The 22,860-nt window shown below is 41.7% G+C and overlaps 1 protein-coding gene across 1 annotated transcript in view; it reads left to right on the plus strand.

The window, feature by feature from the left end:
- Positions 1-22,860, plus strand: part of TLL2 (tolloid like 2) — a 2,438,103-nt gene that overhangs the window by 1,894,074 nt on the left and 521,169 nt on the right. The window contains exon 15 of the mRNA XM_085603672.1: positions 8,729-8,889. Coding sequence (XP_085459798.1) covers positions 8,729-8,889 — 161 coding nt within the window. The remainder of the gene's footprint in view (positions 1-8,728; positions 8,890-22,860) is intronic.

Below are 22,860 nucleotides of genomic sequence, written 5' to 3' on the forward strand. Positions count from 1 at the left end.
ATCTTGGTGGCTCCAGATTGGGCACGAAGGTACTGGTATCCCGAGCTACTCAGTATGTTGACCGATCCTCCGATACGTCTGCCCCTTCGGGAGGATCTTCTGTCGCAGCAGCAGGGGACGGTCCTCCACCCGAACCTGTCCAGCCTCCACCTCCATGCGTGGAGATTGAGCGGCGGCAGTTGATGCCATTTGACTTGCCTCCTGAAGTCTGTGATATCATTCTGGCAGCCAGGCGTCCCTCCACAAAGACGGTATACGCCTGCCGGTGGAACAAATTTGTGGCATGGTGCACAGCAAAGGCTGTGGATCCCCTTTCCGCCCCTCTTTCTGAGGTTCTCCTCTTTCTTCTTTCTTTGGCCCGGCAGGGCTCTGCCCTGGGCACCTTGAAAGGTTATCTTGCTGCCATCTCTGCCTTCTTGCGGCTTCCTGATCAGCCTTCTCTTTTCAAGTCCCCTGTAGTTACACGCTTTCTAAAAGGCATTACTCACACGTTCCCTCCTGTCCCTTTTGTAATGCCTCAGTGGGACTTGAATCTTGTTCTCACATTTCTAATGTGCGCTCCCTTTGAGCCTCTTCATAATTGTCCTCTTCGTCTGCTGACGCTTAAGACTGCTTTTCTGGTAGCCATCACCTTGGCTAGACGGGTGAGTGAGCTCCAGGCTTTATCTTCAAAGCCTCCTTTTCTCTCTGTTCATCCGGACAAGGTTGTCCTTCGGCCTCGTCCCTCCTTTCTTCCGAAAGTGATGACCCCCTTTCATCTTGGGCAGTCTGTCACCTTGCCCACCTTCTTTCCGCCTCCGCATCCTTCCAAAGAGGTAGAGAGACTCCACCGTCTGGACCCAAAACGTGCGCTCTCCTTTTATCTGGACCGCACAAAGCAGTTCCGGGTGGACGACCAACTTTTCGTTGGATATGTGGGTGCTAAGAAGGGGAAAGCTGTGCACAAACGGACCATCTCTCGGTGGGTCGTTTTGTGCATCAAAATTTGTTGTTCCTTGGCAAAAAAGGACCCTCCTGTTGGGCTGCGCGCCCATTCTACTCGGGCCACAGCGGCTACTACTGCTTTGGGACAGGGTGTCCCTTTGCAGGACATCTGTCAGGCGGCGACGTGGGCTTCGCTACACACGTTTGCCAGGCATTATTGCCTTGACAGCCAAGTCCGGAGGGATGGCTTCTTTGGCCGTTCTGTCCTCCAGGACTTTCTGGTGTGATCTTGGTTCGCAGACCCACCACCGGGGATGGTATTGCTTGGGTATCTATTCTAAGGTGAGGAATCTAACTAACGTGTTTCTTTCAGATGAACAAGTTACTTACCTTCGGTAACGATGTATCTGTAAGAAACATTAGTTAGTTAGATTCCTCACCGACCCACCCATCCTCCCCGTTCTGCGAACTGACATCTAGGGTTAAGGTTATCCTTTTCATGCCCCTAGATTTTATTTTTGGCACCAGTGTCGGTCTTTGCATGGCTCTGCGTTCCTGGCGCGGAAAGCTATGTACAAGAACTGACGTCAGCGCGCGAGGGCGGCGTCTAAGTACTCCGACGATGTCATTCCGGCGCACGACGCCGACGACGGACGCGGAGCCGCAGACGACGCCTAGCGACGCGCAAGGGTTATTGCTGATGAAAAATCTTCCGGATCCAGTCTGACGCCTGGAGATATTCTAAGGTGAGGAATCTAACTAACTAATGTTTCTTACAGATACATTGTTACCGAAGGTAAGTAACTTGTTCATCTAAACCATCTCATAGCTTTTCTGGAAAAAAAATTGCTTTTGTTCTTTATAGCCCAGTATCAACATTTGGGCTCTACTGACTGTCTTATTTTGTGTTTAAAAGACTTTATTAAATACAGTATATACTATATAACAACAATACAATAAGAGTAAGAGAAACATAATATTTATAAACATATCATAAAATTAACTCTAATTTAAAAGGAGGACAGAGAGAGAATTCACGGAGGGCGGAGATTTTCAGAAGATACAGAAACAGTATTTGATACATCACTATCAACTTGGTTGAGATATGAGTTAAGAGGTAACCGCATTATGAGAAGCTGTACATTGTATAGCAAACAGAACATAGTATCCAACTTATGATGAGAACTCACCGAATCCCACCATACTTTATAGGATAACTTATCTGATGATTTCCAATTTAAAGTAATCTGGTGAAAAGCTATTGCTAACAATATATCTAATAGTTGAATGTTAGGGAAATATGGAGGGAACGAATTGGACTGTGTACCCAAAAAAAGATAAACAATATTGAAAGGGCTATCAAAATCCTCTTAATCTGGCCCAAATTTTGTACCAGAAATTACGGGTATTAGGGCAATTAAATAAGATATGCATTAAATCTGCCTCGGGAAAGTCACAAGGCCAACATTTAGCAGGGGTATCAGAGGAGAATTTGGAGCATTGTAAGGGAGTAAAATATAAGCGATGATAGACAAAAAATAGAGATTGTGTAATAGCAACAGACCGCGATATTTTATATATGCGTGCCCATTGCGTATTCCAAAAAGTGATAGTCCAAGAAACTCACAGATCTCTTTCCCATATAAGCTCAGATTTGGATTTGGTTCTGGAGGGGTCCAGAAGGGAGAAATATTCAAACTAGCCAAAGCCCTAGGCCTGTTTTCAGAAACTCAGTAATACCGGAAGAGAGGGGAACCGTCTTCGTTGAGTTCTGTAAGGAGAAATAAACATCAAGAAACACGTTCATTAATGATAAAAAGTGAGTATAAAAGGACTTAGGGCAATGATAAGTAAGACAAAATTGAGGAAAAGAGATCGGGGAATTGTTATAAAAAGTTGAGATACCCACATTAAACCTTTATCCTTCCTGGTACGCCCAAAAAAGGGTCTATTATTTATCTTGAGTAAGGAGTTGTACCATATCAGCATTTTTAAAAACAGGGCTGTATATAGAGCAAGTGGAAGAAAAGTGGATTTGAGCAGTGATACCGTACTGCGCAAAATAGGGAAATGAAGAAGCGATACCTTAGTAGTGAAAGATCGGACCTCTTAAAAGTTAAAGGGAAGAAGAGAAATACATTCAATATCTAGCCATAGAGGAGAGAAGGATGAGGATAAATCCTGAGTCCAAAGAGCTGCTTGGCGCAAAGCAAAAGCTCTATGATAACCATAACAGTGAGGAAAAATAACCCCTCCCGTTAATTTCGATTTTGTAGAGTGGCTAATGCTAGTCTTGACTTTTTATGTTTCCAAAGAAATTTGAGTAGTAACGTGTTGATTTTAAAAAAAAAAAACTGCTTGGGAATGTGAACTGGCAAAGGAGATATAACAATAAGGGAAAAATCATCATTTTAATAGAGTCTAAACGGCCTCACCATGAGAAAGTAGAGGATTCCAAGAGGAGAGGATCTTATCTGTTTTGGTGCTAAGTTTCGTAAAATTAATTCTAACTGTATCAAGAATGGAGTTAGTAAACCATACCCCCAATATTTATTTTTTGCAGAAGTGGACCACTGATAGCCAGTAAGATAATTCGAATTACCTGAATGTATATTTATTAAGCAGAAGAATTTCTGTTTTATCCTTATTCATTTTATATCCAGAGACAGTAGAAACTAGAGAAATTTCTTGCACCAGAGAAGGTAGCGAATCTTCAGGAGAAGAAATAAGAGAATATCGTCTGCATAAGCAGAAAATGTTAAATGTCGGTCTCCATAAGGAAAACCAAAGATAGAAGGACTAAGACGAATCCGAGAAGGAAACTGTTCTAGAGCTAAAACAAATAATAAAATAGAAAGTAGGCAACCTTGTCTAACCCCTGTATTGAGAGGAAAGTATGAGGAAATCATGCCATTAGCCTTTGCTGATGCCCAGGGTGCATGATATAAGATAAGAGCTATAATGTTAGGTCCAAACCCATGCAATTTCAATGAGTGAAATAATAAGTCCCAATTTACTCTAACAAATGCCTTCTCAGCATTCATTGATATGGCTGCCAGAGAAGATTTAAAAGAAGGAGCTTTACTAAGAACATTCAGAAGTAATCTTGCATAATCCGATATAAGCCTTCCCTTAATAAACTCTGATTGTTCCTTACCTATAAGGTGGGGCAGTAAAGAGATAGACCTACAGTTTGTACATTCCTGAGGGTCTTTACCATCCTTATGGATAAGACCTATAGCTTCTTGGAAAGTGCCAAAAGTAGTACGAGATGTAATGAAGTGATTAAATAAGCGATACAGATAAGGAAGAAAGATGTTGGAGAAGTGAAGATAGAATTCTATTGTGAAACTGTCTGGACCAGGCTTTTTCCAGAAGTTAAGTGCTTGTAAGGATGCAGCAATTTCTTCAATAGAGGGGTCAGCCTCTAAAGAGTCAAAGTCCAAATCAGGAACAGCAGAGTGAGGAGTATGATGTGAATAATCCACAATTGCGGAGGAAGGAGAGATTGAATTAGGTGTATAAAGGGATTTATAAAACCTAACAAATTCTTCTAAAATATCTTGATGACTAGTAGTAGATTTACCAGTTGAAGTAGAAATTGAATCAATAATATGCCGCTCTTTTCTTCCCTTGATATAGTTTGCTAAAAACCTGCCAGCTTTATTTTCCCCCCATAATAACGTGCACTTTTACAAAGAAGCACAGAAGAGGCTTCTTCCGTAGAAATAGAGTTAAATTGCATTTTGGTTTTAAGCAAATCATTAAGGTCCAAGGGTAGTTTAGAGGAGAAGAACTTCCTTTCTAAGGATTTAATCTTTGATAGAAGATTAGTATGTTCTTTTAGCCACGCCTTCTTTTTCCTGGAGACATCGTTTAGAATAAAATCCCTTGCCGATACCTTAAATGTATCACAGAGCAAGGAAAGGGAAATTTCTGCATTGTCATTGAAGGAAAAAAAATCTGAAGTAAAAGCGATAAATGAGCTAGAGAATTGAGTATCTTGTAATAAATAATTGTTACATTTCCATCGATGCAAAGGGGGATGGGGGAGGAACAAATCCAAGTCTGTAATAACCATAGCATGGTCGGAAAGCACAATTGGAGAAATATGTGACTATATAATAAACTGTTCCATAGATTTTGAGAGGAATATATGATCCAATCGTTCAAAGGAACCCTGAGACGCAGAGTAAAAAGTAAACTCACGGGCAGTTGGATTAGACAGTCTCCAAGAGTCCACCAAGGCTCCTTTGTGAATAACTGAGTGAAATTGCTTTTGCATTTTATGGGACGAAAAATGAACTGGGGATTGTCTATCTAAAAATGGGTCCATTATTTGATTATAGGCTCCTGCAAGAATAAACTAAGAGTCATGAAATTGTGAACAATTTTGTGCAATGGAGGGCCAAAAAGCTGTATCAGGTTGTGTTGGGGCATAAACATTCATAATAGGAAGGGGGATTTTGTCTATAATAAGACGTATTATAATCCATCTACCTATATCCTCTATTTGTTGAGAAACCAAATTAACATTAAGGGATTTTTCTACCCAATATCACCACTCCATTCTTTTTATTCACCGCTGTGGAAAGAAACACATAACCAACCCAGGCTCGAATAAATTTAAGAGCTTCGGATTGTGTAAGGTGAGTTTCCTGGAGAAGATCCAAATCAGGATTAGATTTGCCTCGATGGGATAACACTCTGTCGTTTAATTGGATTGATTGATCCTTTAATATTCCATGAGATTACCCTGAATTATATATAACAAGAAAAAATTGTATTGGAAAACAATGAGGCATATATGAAAATTCCATCAAATAACACAGGGGATAGAAAGAGCAATACAAAGATAAGATGAGATTAAAAGGAGTAAGGGAAAGGATGAAAGAAAACACAGAACAGAAAAAGGAAAGCTAACAAGGAAAAGAGAAAAGCCTAAAGAAGAGACAGTACATATCCATAAAGGACAACTGAAAGAACATACCCGCAAAAGAAAACAAGAACAAAGTGGAATTGGGATGGAGATGACACATAAGACGATGACACGTCCATGGGTAAGGGAGGCCAAGCCCCACTAGCACCAAGAACACTTAGGAAAACAGACCGAACATACTGAAAGACATGTGACTCATTTTCAAGGAGAAAGAAAAACAAAAGAATAACATAAGACACTCATATACAATAAAACATACGAAGAATTACAGTCTGAGATATATTAAGGAGTCATAAAAGAAACAATACAATTTCTTGGAAGAATACAACAGGGAGAACAGTAATAAACATGGACAGAAAGATCAACCGCAAGATGGGCCAGCAATATCCATATTACTCAAAGTATGAGATTGAATAAACTTAAGTTCCGCTGGGATCTTCATACGACACAGTGTTATTTTGGAAAGTTACTTTGAAAATGCAGGGGTCAAAAAGACCATATCTTGCCCCAAGTGAGCAAAGAGGTGCTCGAAGATTGAGAAATTATTTTCTTCTGGTTGTGGTAGTATTAGAAACATCCTGATAAAGGAACACCCTTTGACCTAACCAAGAGACTTGATGTTTGACCCTGGCTGCAGAAAGAACCGACAACAAGCTAGTAAACTTGAGAAAGAGAATGATAACTCCTCGGGGCTTGGTCAGAGATGTAGAAAGCGAAGGACGAGGACCAAGTCTATGGGCTTTCTGAATATTGAGCGAGGTTGAAGAAGGCATATCCAATAGTTTAGGCAGAAAAGAAGTAAAAAAGGAGACAGGATCATCCTCCTCCAAGGTTTCCGGCAGGCCATAAATGCGTAGATTGTTCCTCCTATTCCTGTTTTCCAAATCCTGTGTATGTTGTTGAAGCTTGTGCACCTCTTTTTCTAAGGAGTGGATTTTATGAGTCTCATACTGAACCACTAAATGCACGATTTTCCATTGACTACCACTTGTCTTCTAGGTGCTGTACTCTATAATTAGTTTCTTCTACAAAAGGGTGCAACAGCTGAATTCTCTCCAGCAACATCTATAAGGAAATAGGGGAACCTGATTTGTCAGTGGTGAAGTGGTGAGGTCTTATTGCCAATAGAGTGTAGCAAGGGACAACAAGCAGAGGCTGGGTTAACCATTTCTCCTGTAGTCAGAGATTGACTTTCTGTTGACGCGAGTGATGTGGGGTCATTATTCAAACCAGCCAAGGGACGACCTTTAGGTGTAAAGACAAATTGTGGTTTCTTTAATTTGCCCTTAGAAGGTGAACCAGTGACAGGATAATGACGATATAGGTGTTCCTCCAGCTGAACTTGTACCAAGGAATTGCCACTTCAAAGTGCCCTACACTTCCAGGAGTATAAAAATTCCAAGCTTGAAGCCATACAAGACAACATAAAGACAATGACTCAAATTAAATCACAGTGTAAAGAGTATTGGCGAGCTTCCATACGTTGAAAATGCTTGTAAAACTAAATACTCCAGTAGTACCACTTCAAAATGCCCCAAATCTCCAGAGAAGCCAACACTTCAAACATGAAGCATTAAAATGATATTGAGTCTCTCTCATTAAAACATATTATAAGGTCATTGGTGAACTTTCACTCTGCGTATTTTAAATTCTGACCTGCTGTATACAAAATCCTTCCTGTGTGAGGTGTGAGTACATGAAGACAAGTTCCAGGAATCCAAAATGGCAGCCACTCCTGAAGAAATGACCACGATGTTGCATGAATGAAGAGAAGCACATCGCACTTCAGCTAGGAAGACGGCTCATCTTCATCACATTGGAGTCCTGCCGTAGTGCCAAAAATGTGATCTCTTCAAACGGCGCCGTCAAGTGCCAAAATGCTGTGAATCATCCGTGGTGCAGCGGACCTCCACCGTTAGGAGGCTATCTTGAGTGGCGCATTAGCCACGCCCCCTATGGACTGCCTTTAATGCAGTTATGTGAATTAATCATGTTGATCTGTTTGATTGAGCAGGACTGGTGTGCACACCATTGTGGTACTTTTTGGCGAGATATCTGATACCCACTTGCACATGTCTTCCTATTGTGATTTGTAAAGTAAAAGTTAATAAAAACAGGCATAAAGAAGTACCGGTATCCAGAGCCACAATGCACATCACCAAGAGGTGCTGACCTCCTATTGACTGAACTTCCAAAATACTCCACCAAGGACGCCCATATCCCTCCAAGTTGGAACATCTTTGAACCTACAACATTTTGACCAATGCCACAAGCTACACTGCTAACAAGTGAAACATTGTCGCTATTCTGGCTGAGTAATCTGAATCTTTTACTTTGAATCGCATGTTTCTCTAATCAAATGATTTGGATGCAAATGGTTTGTAAAAGGCCATTTGTATGAAAATTAATGCTGGTTTAAATCTGTATTTGGTTTGACCATCATCGTAACCATATGTGCTTTTGGAACCTTTTAATGTATCTTAACATTAGTTGCTTTTTATTTAATTGCTTCGAACTACATACAGTTCCACATCATTTCAAAACTAGTCATTGTTTGCTTCCAGCTCTACATTGCGCCTTGCAGAAAGAGCATCATGACTGGACACGGTTTGGCCATTGAATGTGGGATTCAACAGGGGAAACATTCTCTTCTGGCGTCTCCTCATGGATTATCACATATGCCTTGTCTTCTCCCTAAAGTATAAGCCTTGTTTAATTTTAAGCTACCAGATGTAATGCTAGCACTAAACATTGCAATGCACCCTGCTTGTGGTTTTAAGTAATAACTTCAGTTGTTCGCACGTACAATATTTAATGCATTCTTCCATGTATCTCAGTCAATGTTTTGATTTCTTATGCTCACAGCTGCCTGTGGAGGGTTTCTTACCAAGCTTAATGGCACAATCACAAGTCCCGGCTGGCCCAAGGAGTACCCAACTAACAAAAACTGTGTGTGGCAAGTGGTAGCCCCTGCACAATACCGAATATCGCTTCAATTTGAAGTATTTGAACTTGAGGGGAATGATGTAAGTGGCAACTTTTTATCCATTATGATGTGATGTTTCTGAATTGCTTTCTGCTTGGAGAAGAAATCTGTTATGTAGTCCTCTCATCTTCATGAACATACATGTATTTTGCTCTTATACAATATTACGTGACAATCTCTGTTGTAAAAGTTAAAATATTGTACAGTTCACATTTATTTTCAGTGAAAAGTCCGGCAAATATTTTATTGTGCGGTCTTGTTTATTAAATTTACAAAGGCAGGTTGGATATTGATATTCAAGATTTGTTCATTAGATGTACTCCATATACAGCAAATCCAGCCGCCAATTCTGTGATATGAGAGTTTTTTGGATTTCATCTTCTCTTCTTTTCTAGTCAGCAGGGGCGTAGCTTTAGTGGGGTTGTTTGGGGTGTTACTACCCTCCAATACATTTATTTTCTGGTAAACAGTTGGGTACATGTGCCTTCAGTCGGGTATGGTGAGGGGTCTGTCTGATTTCACCAGGAACTGTTACACACACACACACACACAGACAGAAAACACACCCACACTCTCTCACTCTCTGTTTTGAAAGTCCTCAAAAAAGATGGTTATTTTTCAAAATATTGTGTTTTCTTTCACTTTGTACTTCTACGAGTCCGCATTCCTCTTCCTTTAAATGTCCTTTAGGTCCCTCTCATGCACCCTGCTTATCATATAATGTATTTTAACATTATATGCCAACGTGATTGTCGTAAAATCTGAAGCCAACCCCAAAATCTTACTGACCAATCTACGGTTCTGCTAGTCAGAATTGTAATATTTGAATCACACACATTTATAGATTAAGGTGTGCACTGACTCTCCTTTTACAAATGCCGCATGAGTGAATGCTGTTTAGAGATGTAAATGTGACTTACCATAAAGAACGGTCATATTGATTAGAAATAGCCAGGTAGAGAAGATAGGCGAAGAAGATGCAGAGATTGGAAAAGAAAGGTAACTCTTACCATCCCAAATGACTCTTCCCATAAAGAAATTAAAAACAGATGGATAACTGAATAGAAATAAATTGGAATTGCATTTTTGTATGAATATCTGTCATGCAGGATGTCCTTTGGGGTATAAGTTTCTGCATAAAAGTAATATTTAAATGATCAAAACATCCTTTTCGCAGGGTAAAACCCCAGAATCTGAATTGAGGAATGCTACTTTGAAAAATTCCAAGTGCCGGGTTAATCATTCAGGAGTAATATCTGACTATTGGTATTACATGACTTTGTGAATTCTGCTGCAAAACAGAGGCAATATTAGAAAATTGTGGTCAGATAGCAAACATCTAAATATAAGCAACATGTCTTAGAAGGATACGAGCTATTTTGTTAGTGTATGCAACCTGGCAAAACTAAGTTCTTAATAATTAATAGCAAAATTAGTTTATTTAACAAGAAACATTACTTGAGCCTCAATTCACAAAGGTAAGCAGGTAATCATACATCCAAAGTGAAGACCGTAGTAAACTTGGCAACATATTTATATTCTAGCTCTCTAAACACGCTCCTTCTCCCCTGTACTTACTCTTGGAGATTTTGAAGTATGTAAAACTGAATTACCCATGGTGCTGCACACTAGTTGGCATCTAGACCTGCATACAATTATTGAAAATAATAGCCAAAAACAAAAGTCTTATTAACCCAGGAAAAAGTACAAGATTCGAAAAAACAAAGACTCTCATTTGTCGCCCAAAAAAGCACATGCAAATAGGTCTGCACCCTGGGTTTCATTTGGAGAAGATACAATTGAGGACTCTGTATCTAACCAGCCATGGTAATTTTTCTATCCCCACCTGTTAAAATTCATGTAGGAATTAATACATATGTTACACTGAATGTATAGAGAGGAAGTTTACTAAAATAAGGATGCCTTATTTGTGCAGGTAGCACCTGGGGTAAATCATATTTTGAGAGTTACCCAAAACCTTTCTCAGGCTTATCCTGAGAGAGGCCCCAGATTTCTGAGATCAGTAACAAACTTATTAATTACTGGTAATCTTCATTACTCTGAATCAAGCTCTCTTCATCCCAGTCATAATAATTGAGGATGCCGTGCCCACAGACTGTTCCTTTTCATAATATTTCGACCTATAACTATTCCTACTTCTCTCTCGAGTATCTTAATAAATGCCCCTTCCTCTCGCTAGCACATCCAGCTTTCAAAAGTAAAAAGTTAGTTAACATGGGAGGGATGGTAAGGATTCAGATTCAGACTGAGATGAGGGGGACTAGATTGGGCATAATGAGTAATACAGATAAGTAATAAGTTAATTATCTCAGCGCTCCTCATTCCAGTCATAATGATGAGGGTATACAAACGCCTCCAAAACACAGATAACATTTTCTCCCATAGATACTTATCTGTCTAGACGGATCTAGTAGAGTGGCCTTGTAATTTGTCTGGGCCTATGCACTGTGCTGAGATAGATGCTTGTGAGATAGGCTGTTGGACCTATCTAATCAGGGTCGCTGTTGTCTCCTCCTTCTCTTTATTCGCCGCACAGTAGGATGATAATATAGAAGTGTATAAACCTAGAAGCCATCTCTTAAAAAGTCTAATATGTAGAATGGCTCAAATGACTTTGCTTCATTACCTTTATCTTCACTCCACACCTCAAAATGTCATAAGTCACAAGCATTTGCGGCTTTCTACAGACCTGAATGTCATTCGCAACTTACCTAGTCCATCATGTCTCCTCCAGTGCTAGCTGTTCTATTTCCTCGAGCTGAAGGGTTCTCGTGACTTAGTTTTAGAATTGGAAGCTGAAGGGGTGATGGCTATAACTGAATCTGAAGACACTGTCCCCTCGTCAACTGATTGATCAGTGGAAGCCACGACCGTTGTGTCGAAATGGGGCAACCAGTATTATCTCCACCCACGTTCTCTGAATCTTTCGTAAGATCTTTGGAAGGAGAGGTATTGGGAAAAATACAAATACTCTATCCCCATGGGATAAATTTGTCTGAAATTAGATTTATGTTGGTAGATTGCGACTTAGTCTGTTCATTTGTATGTTTTGACTCCTAGAAATATATGTTTCCTTCAGAGTTCACATATGATTTTCTGTCCACAAAAAGATCTCTGTTGCAATCGTAGCCAAGGACTTTGCTACTTGGTTGTTAATTCTGATTAACTCTGAGGTTTTTTCTTGGTGAGGAGCAAACCTTTTACAGAGTGTACCACATATCCATGAACTCCTTCCAATTTAAGGAATTGGAGAGCTCTGCTAAAGACCATTTTCCCCTTTCTTCTAACTCTTTGAGAGTGGCTCCCAACCCTGATGAACTTGTATCAGATGATATTAAGAACAGTTTTGGATTTGGAAATACGATCCATCTTTAAAGCTTTTTTTTAATTTATTTTTTTACTAACCACCACTAAGGTCAGGTTCTCATTTCACTTGACACAGGCATAAGTCCCAAATATTCCTTTTGTATCAGCGACCAATTATCCTACCGCTGATGTACATCAGTTATGGTGACGCTCTCAAGGAATCACTGATATGGTTGCCAACATTAAATCCGGGATATACAACCAGTGACTGGCTGTTGCAGTCTGCAAAATAATATTAAATAAACTCCACACTCTGCCAATGTGGAACTATAGCACCCTCCTGCAACAGAAGTTGTTTGCCCAAAACCATTGCCTGCCTTTTGGTTAGGTCTCTGGGTATCAGAGTTGGGCGAAAGTGATGTTGCAAAGGACAAACTATATAGTCTATGGAATATCCATTATCCAAGATGCATTGATCTGTTATGATGCGTGTCTATTCTGCTTGATATTTCATTAAGCAGGCTTCCACTGATGCATCTGAATACTTCGGATGTATTTGTTTTCTGACTGTCAGACTGTGGTTGGGATTTGGAAAAGAGTCCCTCCACCTTTTCTTGCATCTCCGCCGCATCCCCGCCTCAGGCCATTCTTTGAAAGGGATGTCTCTTTTCATGACGTGCTTCAACATGCTTGCTTTGAAAAAATAGATATTTCTTTGCTGCAGTGGCTCACAATGGAAAAAGCTTGTTAATCTCCTCAGCCAATTTCTTCTCCATTTTACCAGCTGAGTATCAACAATTTATTACACATGAATGGACAATAATGAATTAATGAGCTTTGTTGATCCACTTTCCAGAACTTTAACCACAAGTGCCTTCTGCCACTACTTTTGCCCCAGTTGATGCTGGGAAAGCCCATAAAGAGTCAAAAGGGTTATCAGAAAGAAATTGGCCCAGAGCGTCCGTGTGATCTTTAACATCCTGTATGCAGTCAAATAATGCCTGAAAGTCTTTTAATATTACCTGAGAGACATATGTGGCATAGGTGTTTGCTCTCAAAGCATAATGTGCTGCTGAATATCCATTTTTAGAAGCACTCTTCACTTTACTATCCATGGCACCTGAAAGAGATGATTCCTCTGATGCCAAGAAGTATGTTGACGCCATATATGCAGCATAGTATTCATTTTTTGGATATTGAAAAAATTCCCATCAAACTGCTTCATAGCATATCTCTTCATGACAAATCTTGAAATTATGCTTTTTCCAGATTTTTGTTTTTTTTAAGCACCATATTTTTTTTACCACATCATGAAAGAGTAGGGTATCTACTTGAAGATCAGTGTATTGCGAAAAAAATCTATTCTTGCTATTTTTTTTCCCTGGAACTTTAAAACATTCTGTATTTGTGCTCTGTCCTCCTATAAATTAAGCCGTTGGACGTATGTCCTTTTTGAGTCACCATTCATATCATCTGAATCCATTCTCTGTCTCTTATCAAGTGGTTCCACCGTTCCTTTATTCATCCTATGTTTAAAAATAATTTTGCGGAACCACTGTAAGAACTCGAACAAACTGATCTTGTGTGGCTGTTCATGTCACATGCAATTTTGCACTGTTTGTTACCACGAAATGTGCCCTTGCACCAAAAATGGCAACAAAGACTAATTTTGCACTAAAATAGTGCTAAATGCTGAAGGCATCCTTCTTTGATCCAAGCTCTACCTATCCATTTCTTGTTTCTTTACTTAAAGCATAAGAAACAAGCATTGGCATAGCCAATAGGTCTCGCTTTTGGGACCTTCTAAGTATTTAGTTATGCAGCACATTATCTTTGGTGTAACCACATCAATTGTTGCGTGGCTAAACACTTATAAGGTCCCAAAGGCGAGACCTATTGGCTATGCCAATGCTTGGTGTGGTTGTGTGTGGTGGTTGTGTGTGTGTGTGTGGTTGTGGGTGCGGTTGTGGGTGTGGTTGTGGGTGTGTGTGTGTGTGGATGTGTGGTTGTGTGTGGGTTGTGTGGTTGTGTGGTTGTGTGTGTGTGTGTGTGTGTGTGTGTGTGTGTGTGGTTGTGTGGTTGTGTGAGTGGTTGTGTGTGTGGTTGTGGTTGTGTGTGTGGTTGTGTGTGTGTGTTGTGGTTGTGTGTGTGGTTGTATGTGGGGGTGAGGTTGTGTGTGTGTGGTTGTTTGTGTGGTTGTGTGTGTGGTTGTGTGTGTGTAGTTTGTGTGTGGTTGTGGGTGTGGTTGTCTGGTTGTGGGTATGGTTGTACGTGTGGTTGTGTGTGTGGTTGTGGTTGTGTGTGTGGTCATGTGTGTGGTTGTGTGTGTGGTTGTGGGTGTGGTATGTGGTTGTGTGTGTGTGTGGTTGTACGTATGTGTGTGGTTGTGTGTGTGTGTGTGGTTGTGTTTGTGTGTGTGGTTTTGGTTGTGTGTGGAAGTGTGTGTGTGTGTGTGTGTGGTTGTGTGGTTGAGATGGGGTGTGTGGTTGTGTGTGTGACAGTAATACTTAAAGCATTTCAAAATAAAGGAACACAAACATCGAGTTTGTGAAAAGAGAAAGCATGTTGTAAGTCAAACGGGTGCAGCAAAGCATTAACACAACAACAAAACAAACAAGATCAATTAGCGAAGACTGAGTGCTGATAATGGATACACACAGCCCATCATCTTAAGAGTTCGATTGCAGCCAATGTGTACTCAAATCTGCCCCCTCCTTGTGAGTTGTACCTCATATTTCATGAGTTGTAACTGCTGCACCCACCATAGCGCTTTGAGATCTAAAGCGCTACTTAGGTCTAATCGATTAAACAGTCGCCAACATGCTGTGCTTTTAAAGAGAATGTGCCAAAAGTTTCCAGCTTCCTCATCATGTCCTCATGAAAGCGCCAACTAAAGGACGCCCTGAATGGTGCAACGGACATGAAGCAGCCGCTGTGATCAGAAATAAACACTGTGAACGTTGTCCAGTTTCACAGTAACATTTCCTTAATGTTCTTTAGGACACAAAACAGCAATACTAAAAGCATCTCAAAATAATGAAACACAAACATCGAGTTTGTGGAAAGAGAAAGCACATTGTAAGTCAAACGGGCGCAGCAACGCATTAACACAACATGTTCTTTGATGTTTGATGTTCTTTAAACGAGAACATCAAAGGGGCGCCGCGAAAGTGATCGCGGGCGAAAGTGAAAGTGATCGCGGGCGCTTATTGAGCATGACGAGGTTTACCAGCCTCTGATCCTAACCGCGCGCCAGCACAGATGCACTGTAGCTCTAGCCTGGCCATGACAGCATTTTTTTGAGCCCTCACAAAAAGTCTTGCCAGACCAGCGCATGCGCTGGGTCAGGCGAGACCTAAAAACCTACTGTGACTGCAGCCAAAGACATTCTGTTCTCCATTTGCCCTTGTAAGAGCATCCAATCTGGAGATGTATTTTACTGCTTTATGGAAATTTCATTGCCACCCTTTACTCTGCCAGGAGAAGGGCAATATCCCAAAATAGGCCTATAGTTCCAGGGGAAGTTTGAACTCTCAACTGGCTACAAGAGTATTCAACTAACTCAGCAGCATGGCACCAAGCAGGTTCCAGGCGTAACCTGCACAGAACCTCTTAACCCAGCTGTACTTCAGTGGACCATCTTTTAAAAGGTGGCACTGGACATTAAAGTTGAAATCAATTTTTATTAGAGAGCTTACAGTGAATGAGACTCCATTAGGGAACCCACCAGCAGCCGAGGTCCAAACCCAGAAGTCAAGGCTGGAGATTCTCACACAGTCTACTTCCTTATAGAAGCATGAATATAATTATAATTATAATTATTTCAGTAGGGAAAGTAAAGGCGCTATCTACGTTGAAGTAAATGAGCTCTGAACAATGTTCTGACATAGCATCAAAACAAAAATATAAGCAACAGAGTTAATAGTTTGGGACTACTTCTTCTCAAAGAAATTTCTAACAATGTGAAACCCCATCTCCAGTTAGTTCTCATATGGCGCTAAAAATATAAAATGTCACTGGTCTGCAGGGTAGTCTCGACCTCCACAGGTGAAGAACCTAGATCTAGTGACTCATAGTGAGACAAGAAGCGGTTGCGGATAGGTCATATGAAAGTAAGTCAATGTCAGAAATTTGTTGTTCTTGAATTTAGAGATGATGTAAGAAATTGAGTTATTGCTTGAGAGGAGTGGAAGCCCTACTCAAGCAACAGCCTCAATCCTTGTTGTGGTGAACCACTAAGAGTCACAAAAACGACCTCCGTTTAACCCTCTGGTAGTTTGACACAAAGCAGTGAGGCTTAACCTAGAGACAATGTGTAATGTATTTGTGAAACAGTAATAAAGTGAAAACTCAACAAAAAAGAAATCTCACACCAATTTTGACATATAGAGTAAATTATAAACAATAAAATGACACCAAAGTGAAATAAATCCAATCACTAGAAACTGAATTATGATTTTTTTAAAAAGGTTTAGTGAAAAAAAACTCCAAGAAGTACAACCTCACAAGTTAAGAGGGACTGCAAAGGAGCACTGGTCAGAAACAGTGACCAGTTTTGCCCCGGTCAAGAGTTAATTTTGGATTTAGAAGAAGTTCTGAAGATTTCCTGGAGAAGGAAGAGTCCTCAGCAGGGCCCGACAGCTTGCTGTAGCCGAGAGGAGGTTGTCGATGATGGGGAAGCGCCGGACAAAGTCTCAGTAAAGCTGTCAATGATGGCGGGAAAAGCTGGGTTTTCAAGCCGAAGAGGTAATCATCTTCGTTGGGGAGCTGGTAACCCTCGAACATGGTGAAGAATTGTATCTTTGTACTTGGAAGTTTTTCTAGGGCTCGAAATACCCCATAGGGACAAGGCTGTAGCAAAAGGGGGCTCAACGAGGCTGAATGCGGTCTTCGACAGGTACCACTGAAATGGATTTACTGCTGCGGAGTAGAACGAGTGGAAGCTGCTGCAACGTTAATAAAACCGGTGATGCACTTTCTTTGGATCGGCTTCCAGGTAGGTCTCCTGTCAGTTCTCAGAGTGGCTTTTACTGAAAATGTTATAAGTCCCAGGTTTTTGGGTTTTGGTATGGGGAGGCCACTTTGGCACCACACCAAGGTTCCAAAACCTTGGAAGACACCACTTGGGGGGCTAGGACCCACTCCAGCAGGGACCAACAGTAGGCAGGTGAGCTGCAGGGTCACTAAAGCTTGTTGTATCCCTGTAGCTCACACAGAAGGCCAGCAAGCTGGCCCTTGGATTCACTCTGGTTGTCCTGGGTTCAAGGAGCATGTCCAGTCTTCCTTCCTCAGGCAGCAGGGCAGTCCTTCTTCTGAGTCTTCCACAGGTCCAGAAATTATCTGATTTGGGGTCTGAGATTTCCAGCCACAGTCATGTGACCTTGGGCCAGATGTACGACCATTTGATTTTGCGCCTCACAATTTGTGACACATCGCGAGGCGCAAATTGTGAGGTGCAAAATCGAATGTACAACAGTGTGTTTAACACTGTTTGTGATTCCCAATGGGGTCTCAAATTGCGAGGCTCATTAATATTAATAAGCCTCTCGCAATGTGCGAGCCCATTGGGAATGACAGGCCCTCACAGGGATGGTGGCCTGTTGGGCTCCGCAGACCACCATGTCTGGTACTGCTTTTAAATAAAGCATTTTTTTTTTAAATGCAGCCCATTTTCCTTAAAGGAAAACGGGATGCATTTAACAAAAAAAAAAAAAAACGTTTTCGTTTCATTTTTTAGGGGCAGACAATAGTCCTTGGGACCACTGTCTGCCCTTAAAAAAAAAATTCAGATGCATTTGCAAAGGCCATTTGTGAATGCATTACCACCTACTTGAAGTAGGTGGTAATTGTGAGTGTTTTGTTGCAAAAAATTAGTACATGGGTTTGAGACTCACTATTTGGAAGCGAACGCCCCTTCCAAATAGCAAGTCTCTAAACACTTTTTTTTAATCACAATTCATTTGCGACTCGCAAAATTGTGTTGGTACATGGCAATGACGATTTCTTAGCATGGGCAAACGGGTCACTAACCCGTTTGCGCATGCTAAAATTGTTCGTACATCTGGCTCCTTGTTTGTTGGCAGAAAGGCACTGTATATTTGGGCACAGAAATTCAAACTTTCTAAAAGGGAAATTCTAGAATTGTGACTTAAAATCCAACTTTGCCAAGAAAGAGGGTTTTAAATCACAATTCAAAAGAGTTCAAGAAGCACTGCCTTACCTGCTTACAATCTTAAGTTATACTTTATATATTTTATTAAATGTAATAAGGTAACTCAGTAATAGTCAATGGGAGAGACAGCCTGGCAATAGTGAAAAATGATTTTATGAGTTAAAAACAGGATAGGGGTATGGTCGGGAGGCAAGATGGCGACCCCGTAGGTGTGCAGTGGCCCGCACCTCTCACCAATTCAATCACCAGATGAAAAACTGCTGCAACGGTGGTGGAATTAGGGCCTAGAAGAAATAGATAAAAGTGAAGTGACTCACCCAGCATGGGGAGAAACTAACGGCTCTTCTGCGGCTGTGATTGTGGCTGTCGAGCTTCAAGGACTCCGGGAATTCTCTTTCTGGGAAGCATCTGTTCATGGCGGGGTGACATGCCCGGCAACTGGGCGGACCGGCCTGGAGAATTTGCCGGCAAACCTCCGGGTTTCGGTACTGGAGATGCTCGCAGTGTTTATCGTTATGGCTCCTAAAACCACCAAATAACACAGCAAGAAGGATTGTGTATCCGGCTCAACACTTATGGCGGAGCTGGCAGCTAGAGGGCAGAGACTAGAGCTAACCCACGACCAGTCAGGTAATGGTGCTGGTTCAGGTAAGCCGAGCAACTCTCGACCTGTGTAATACCGGCTAGACAGTTTGGGGGCAGTATGGAAGAAGAATTTGGGAGACCCTTCATTATGAATTGGTGAGAAACCCTTGTCCTTGTCTGTAGCAAGGTCAGAGCCAGGCAATGCATGTGTTCTCCCTGCCATTTCACAAACAACAATCTCTAAATTTGTTTCGATCAAAAAGTACACGGTCTGACTGTACAAGGGGAACAGCAGCTCTCTCGAGTATGGCCTGGTAGAAAATATCATTGGAGTTGAGCTGCTCTCTGAAAAGCAGATGCAGAGGTTAACAGTGGAAGCCTCAGCCTCCCTAGGGGGGCATGAGTGGTCCATATCTGCTGAGCTAGGGGCACAGAAAAGTGCTGCAATTTGCAATGCTATGAGTCAGCAGTTAAGTGCAACACTAGACCTGGATCTCATGCGGAGTGCCAAACTGGGGGATGGTAGCTCACTGAATAATACTGTGGAAGGGGACGATAAATTCTCCTCCCTGACAGATGGGTCCGAATCGGATGCTTCTAAATCCAACCTAAGTGATGGTGGATTGACACCTCTTTATCTGATTCAAGCATTCCGGAAGTGCCAGAGGCATCCCTGAAATGCCGTAAATCCCGTAAAGGGCCTATAGGCACGCTGGATCCTTGAAAAAGCAGTGGCAAAACCCTGACGAGTGCGGGGCTAAAATGGGACTATTCACACACTAGGATTATGGGTAATGCGGAGGACTCCTCAAACTTACATTTTTTAGACTTACAAGGGCTTGGAGGAGAATCCCTGAGCCCTTCACCGGGTTTTATCCTGGAGTCATTCAAAGAGCATTGGGCCACGACCCGGGCAGATGGTAAAAAAACAAGACAAGCAATTAAAAGCTGGAGGGGACTATTCGGAAAGTCGGCAAATCCTGCATCAAAATTGGTGAAAAGCTGAACTGCTTAGAATAGAGGGCTTCAGTGGCTGAAGCAGATATCATCAAGGTGAAGGAGCAAATTGAGGCACAGGATGCCCAACTCTCGGATGTGATGTGGAAGCTTGTAGAGTTTGAAAACCATCAGAGATTAAGCAATCTCTGCTTTCTTGGGATTGAGGAAGGGCTAGAGGGAGACGATATAAGAACTTTTATGGTGGACCTACTGAATAATGCATTTCCCGAACTGTCAGAATGGAACTGGGACTTAGTATTGCACAGGGTACACAGATTCCCCATGAACCTACAGAACTATGGTAATTGTAAGAACAAGGGGGAACCAAGGAAACCTGGTGCAAGACTTTTTTTTCGGTAATTTTTTGCTGAGGCAAGATAAATTTGAGAAAGCCCGGCCTGAGGGTAGAAAGAAGTATGGGGATTCCCCTTTCTTTGTTCACCCAGATTTCTGTCACATGACAGTGGAACGCAGATGGTGTCTCTGCCAGTTAATTAGGCCTTTTCAGGATGCAGGGTTTGAAGCCTACCTATTGACTCCCACTAGGCTGAAAACTCTGGCGAGGGGCACTATCAGGTTTTTCTCTTCAGAAGTTCAAACATGAGAATATTTGGATGAATTATTGGCTGACAAGGCTGTTAGTTAGTCCAGTGTCCCTGCTTGGATAATACCCCTGGCTATCCTAGGGACTGTTTATTGTATGCTCTGAAGAGAAGTTGGCCCCAGGGCTATCTTAGGTATGCGGGCGATACAAGGGTTTGATATGCAAGATTGGTCTCTGTTCTCTGAGTACTTTTTATCTTTTGGGTTTTTTCTCTCTCTGGTGTGAGAGGAGTGGTTGGGGAGGGGGGTTCGGCGCCACCTTTTTTCAGTCGCCTTCACACAGACCCTGGTGGTCTGGCTGCTTCGAATGGATGTGGAGGAAAGGGGGTTGTGGGGTGGGGGGTGTGGATGGGTGGCACTGGAGGGTAGGGTGGGAGAGGTCTTTAATGTATTGGTGAAAAAGCAAGTATATACATGGATTGGACAGCTAAAAAACCAAGGAAGGTGAGATTTAAATACCAAGATAGATGAGTCAAGAATGTGGTTAGGTCGCAGCTCCCTTATGGGTAAGAGTGCATGGAATATTAAACGTGTAGCTGGTGAGCAGTATCAGGGGGATGACTAAACTGCTTATTGTTTCTGTAAATATCTGTGGGTTGATCTGTATTGCTAAATAGAGAAGGATTCAAGAGAAGGATTCAAGATGGCCTAAAAAGGAGACATGAACTAAGGGGGTGGCAATCTTAGTGAAAGGGAATACCATCATCAGCGGTCCTAGGCTGTGGATAAGCGTGAGAGATGTGTGATGGTGAAGTTTAAGTACGGTTTGGGTCTTACACTTTGTTCACTTTGCACACCTATTTTAGATGACCGCACTGTTTTACTTCTTAGCAACAGAGCTTCCTACCTGGACAGCCCCATATATCGTCTGAGGGGACTTCAATCTAAATGGGCCAAAGGGAGGGTTAAGTGGAAATACAAGGACATATTTGGGCCGCAGACCTCAGGCCTTTAGATCCCTTCAATATATTTTAACTGAAATTGAGTTAATTGGTATTTGGGCTCATTTTAAACCATCTGATGCTGGGTTTATGTATTACAGGGCTCTTCATGGAACATTTGCAAGACTTGACTACTTTTTAATATCACCCTCATTGGCTGGGGGGCACGAATAGAGTGCCATCCTAGACTGATGTTGGACCATAACCCTCTTGTTTTAGAGCTGTCTCTTGAGGGACTGCAGAGGTCAGTCAGAAAATGGTCCTTCAAGAAGAGCTTTCTGCATGACTCAGACTATATAAAGCAGATGAAGGGCTGGATTCCAGAACTATTTTAAGTCAATAAGGGTAGCTCTCCCCCAGGTGTTGTTTGGGACGTGATCAAAGCCAGTGTAAGAGGGGAAACCCTAAGCCTCAGCATTGTGAAACAGAAGTACACGTAACTCCAAATCAGAGGCTGTATCAAAAGCTAGTGGAGGCAGAGGCAGACCTGGCAGAGGCTGTGTCTTCTGGCCCAGAAGTGTCCCCTGCTTTGAATCATATAGCTATAATCAGGTCATGGCTGAATGAGGTTATGGCTAATAAGATGGCTGTGAAATATGCAGCTTGAAAACAAGAATGTTATGAATATATTAAACGGATGGGGCAGGTTCTTGTGATTAGGTCAAGGCAAAAGAATGCAGCAGGTTAAATTAGTGAAATCAGGGATTGGCATGTCAGACTTTTGAAAGATCCGGCAGAGATTACAGATGCTTTCCAGACTTTTTATGCCAAATTATATAAAGCCTCAGCTACGCCATGTCCTGATGATTTAAATCAGTATCTGTCATCAATTATGCACAATATAACAATGCAGGAAGACCAATCCCTGTTAGGGGCTGAATTTTTCCCTAGAGTAAATGCACCTAGTGCTTCAGGACCTGCCAGCTGGAAAAGCGGTGGGAACTGACTCAAGTCCACTAGAATTTTATTTAAAAAATTAATCTGAACTTTTGGTGGAGCTGTCGGAGTTATTTAAGCTGGAATGGTATGGAGAGCCCCCTCCAGGTTCATGGGCTACTGCCAATATTATAATTATTATTTTTTTTAAAAAGGCAAGGCAGCTACAGATTAAGGCTCTTATCGGCCAATTAAACAGTGACATAAAACTTTACGCTAAGATCTTGGCAAATAGATTAGGCCAGATTGTTCATAGATTGGTATCAACCTGGCAGCACAGATTTATTCCGGGGAGGGGGACCTCGCATCATGTGCAGCGCATTATCGCATTGTTTGACACCACAGAGTATTTAGAAGAACCAATTGGAGTTGCTATGTTGGATGCCCAAAAGGTATTCAACAGGGTATCATGGGAGTATCTGTGGAAAGTCATGGAATCCTTCGGATT

The sequence above is a fragment of the Triturus cristatus genome, chromosome 1_2 (genome assembly GCF_964204655.1).
Source record: "Triturus cristatus chromosome 1_2, aTriCri1.1, whole genome shotgun sequence".
Lineage (NCBI taxonomy): Eukaryota > Metazoa > Chordata > Amphibia > Caudata > Salamandridae > Triturus > Triturus cristatus.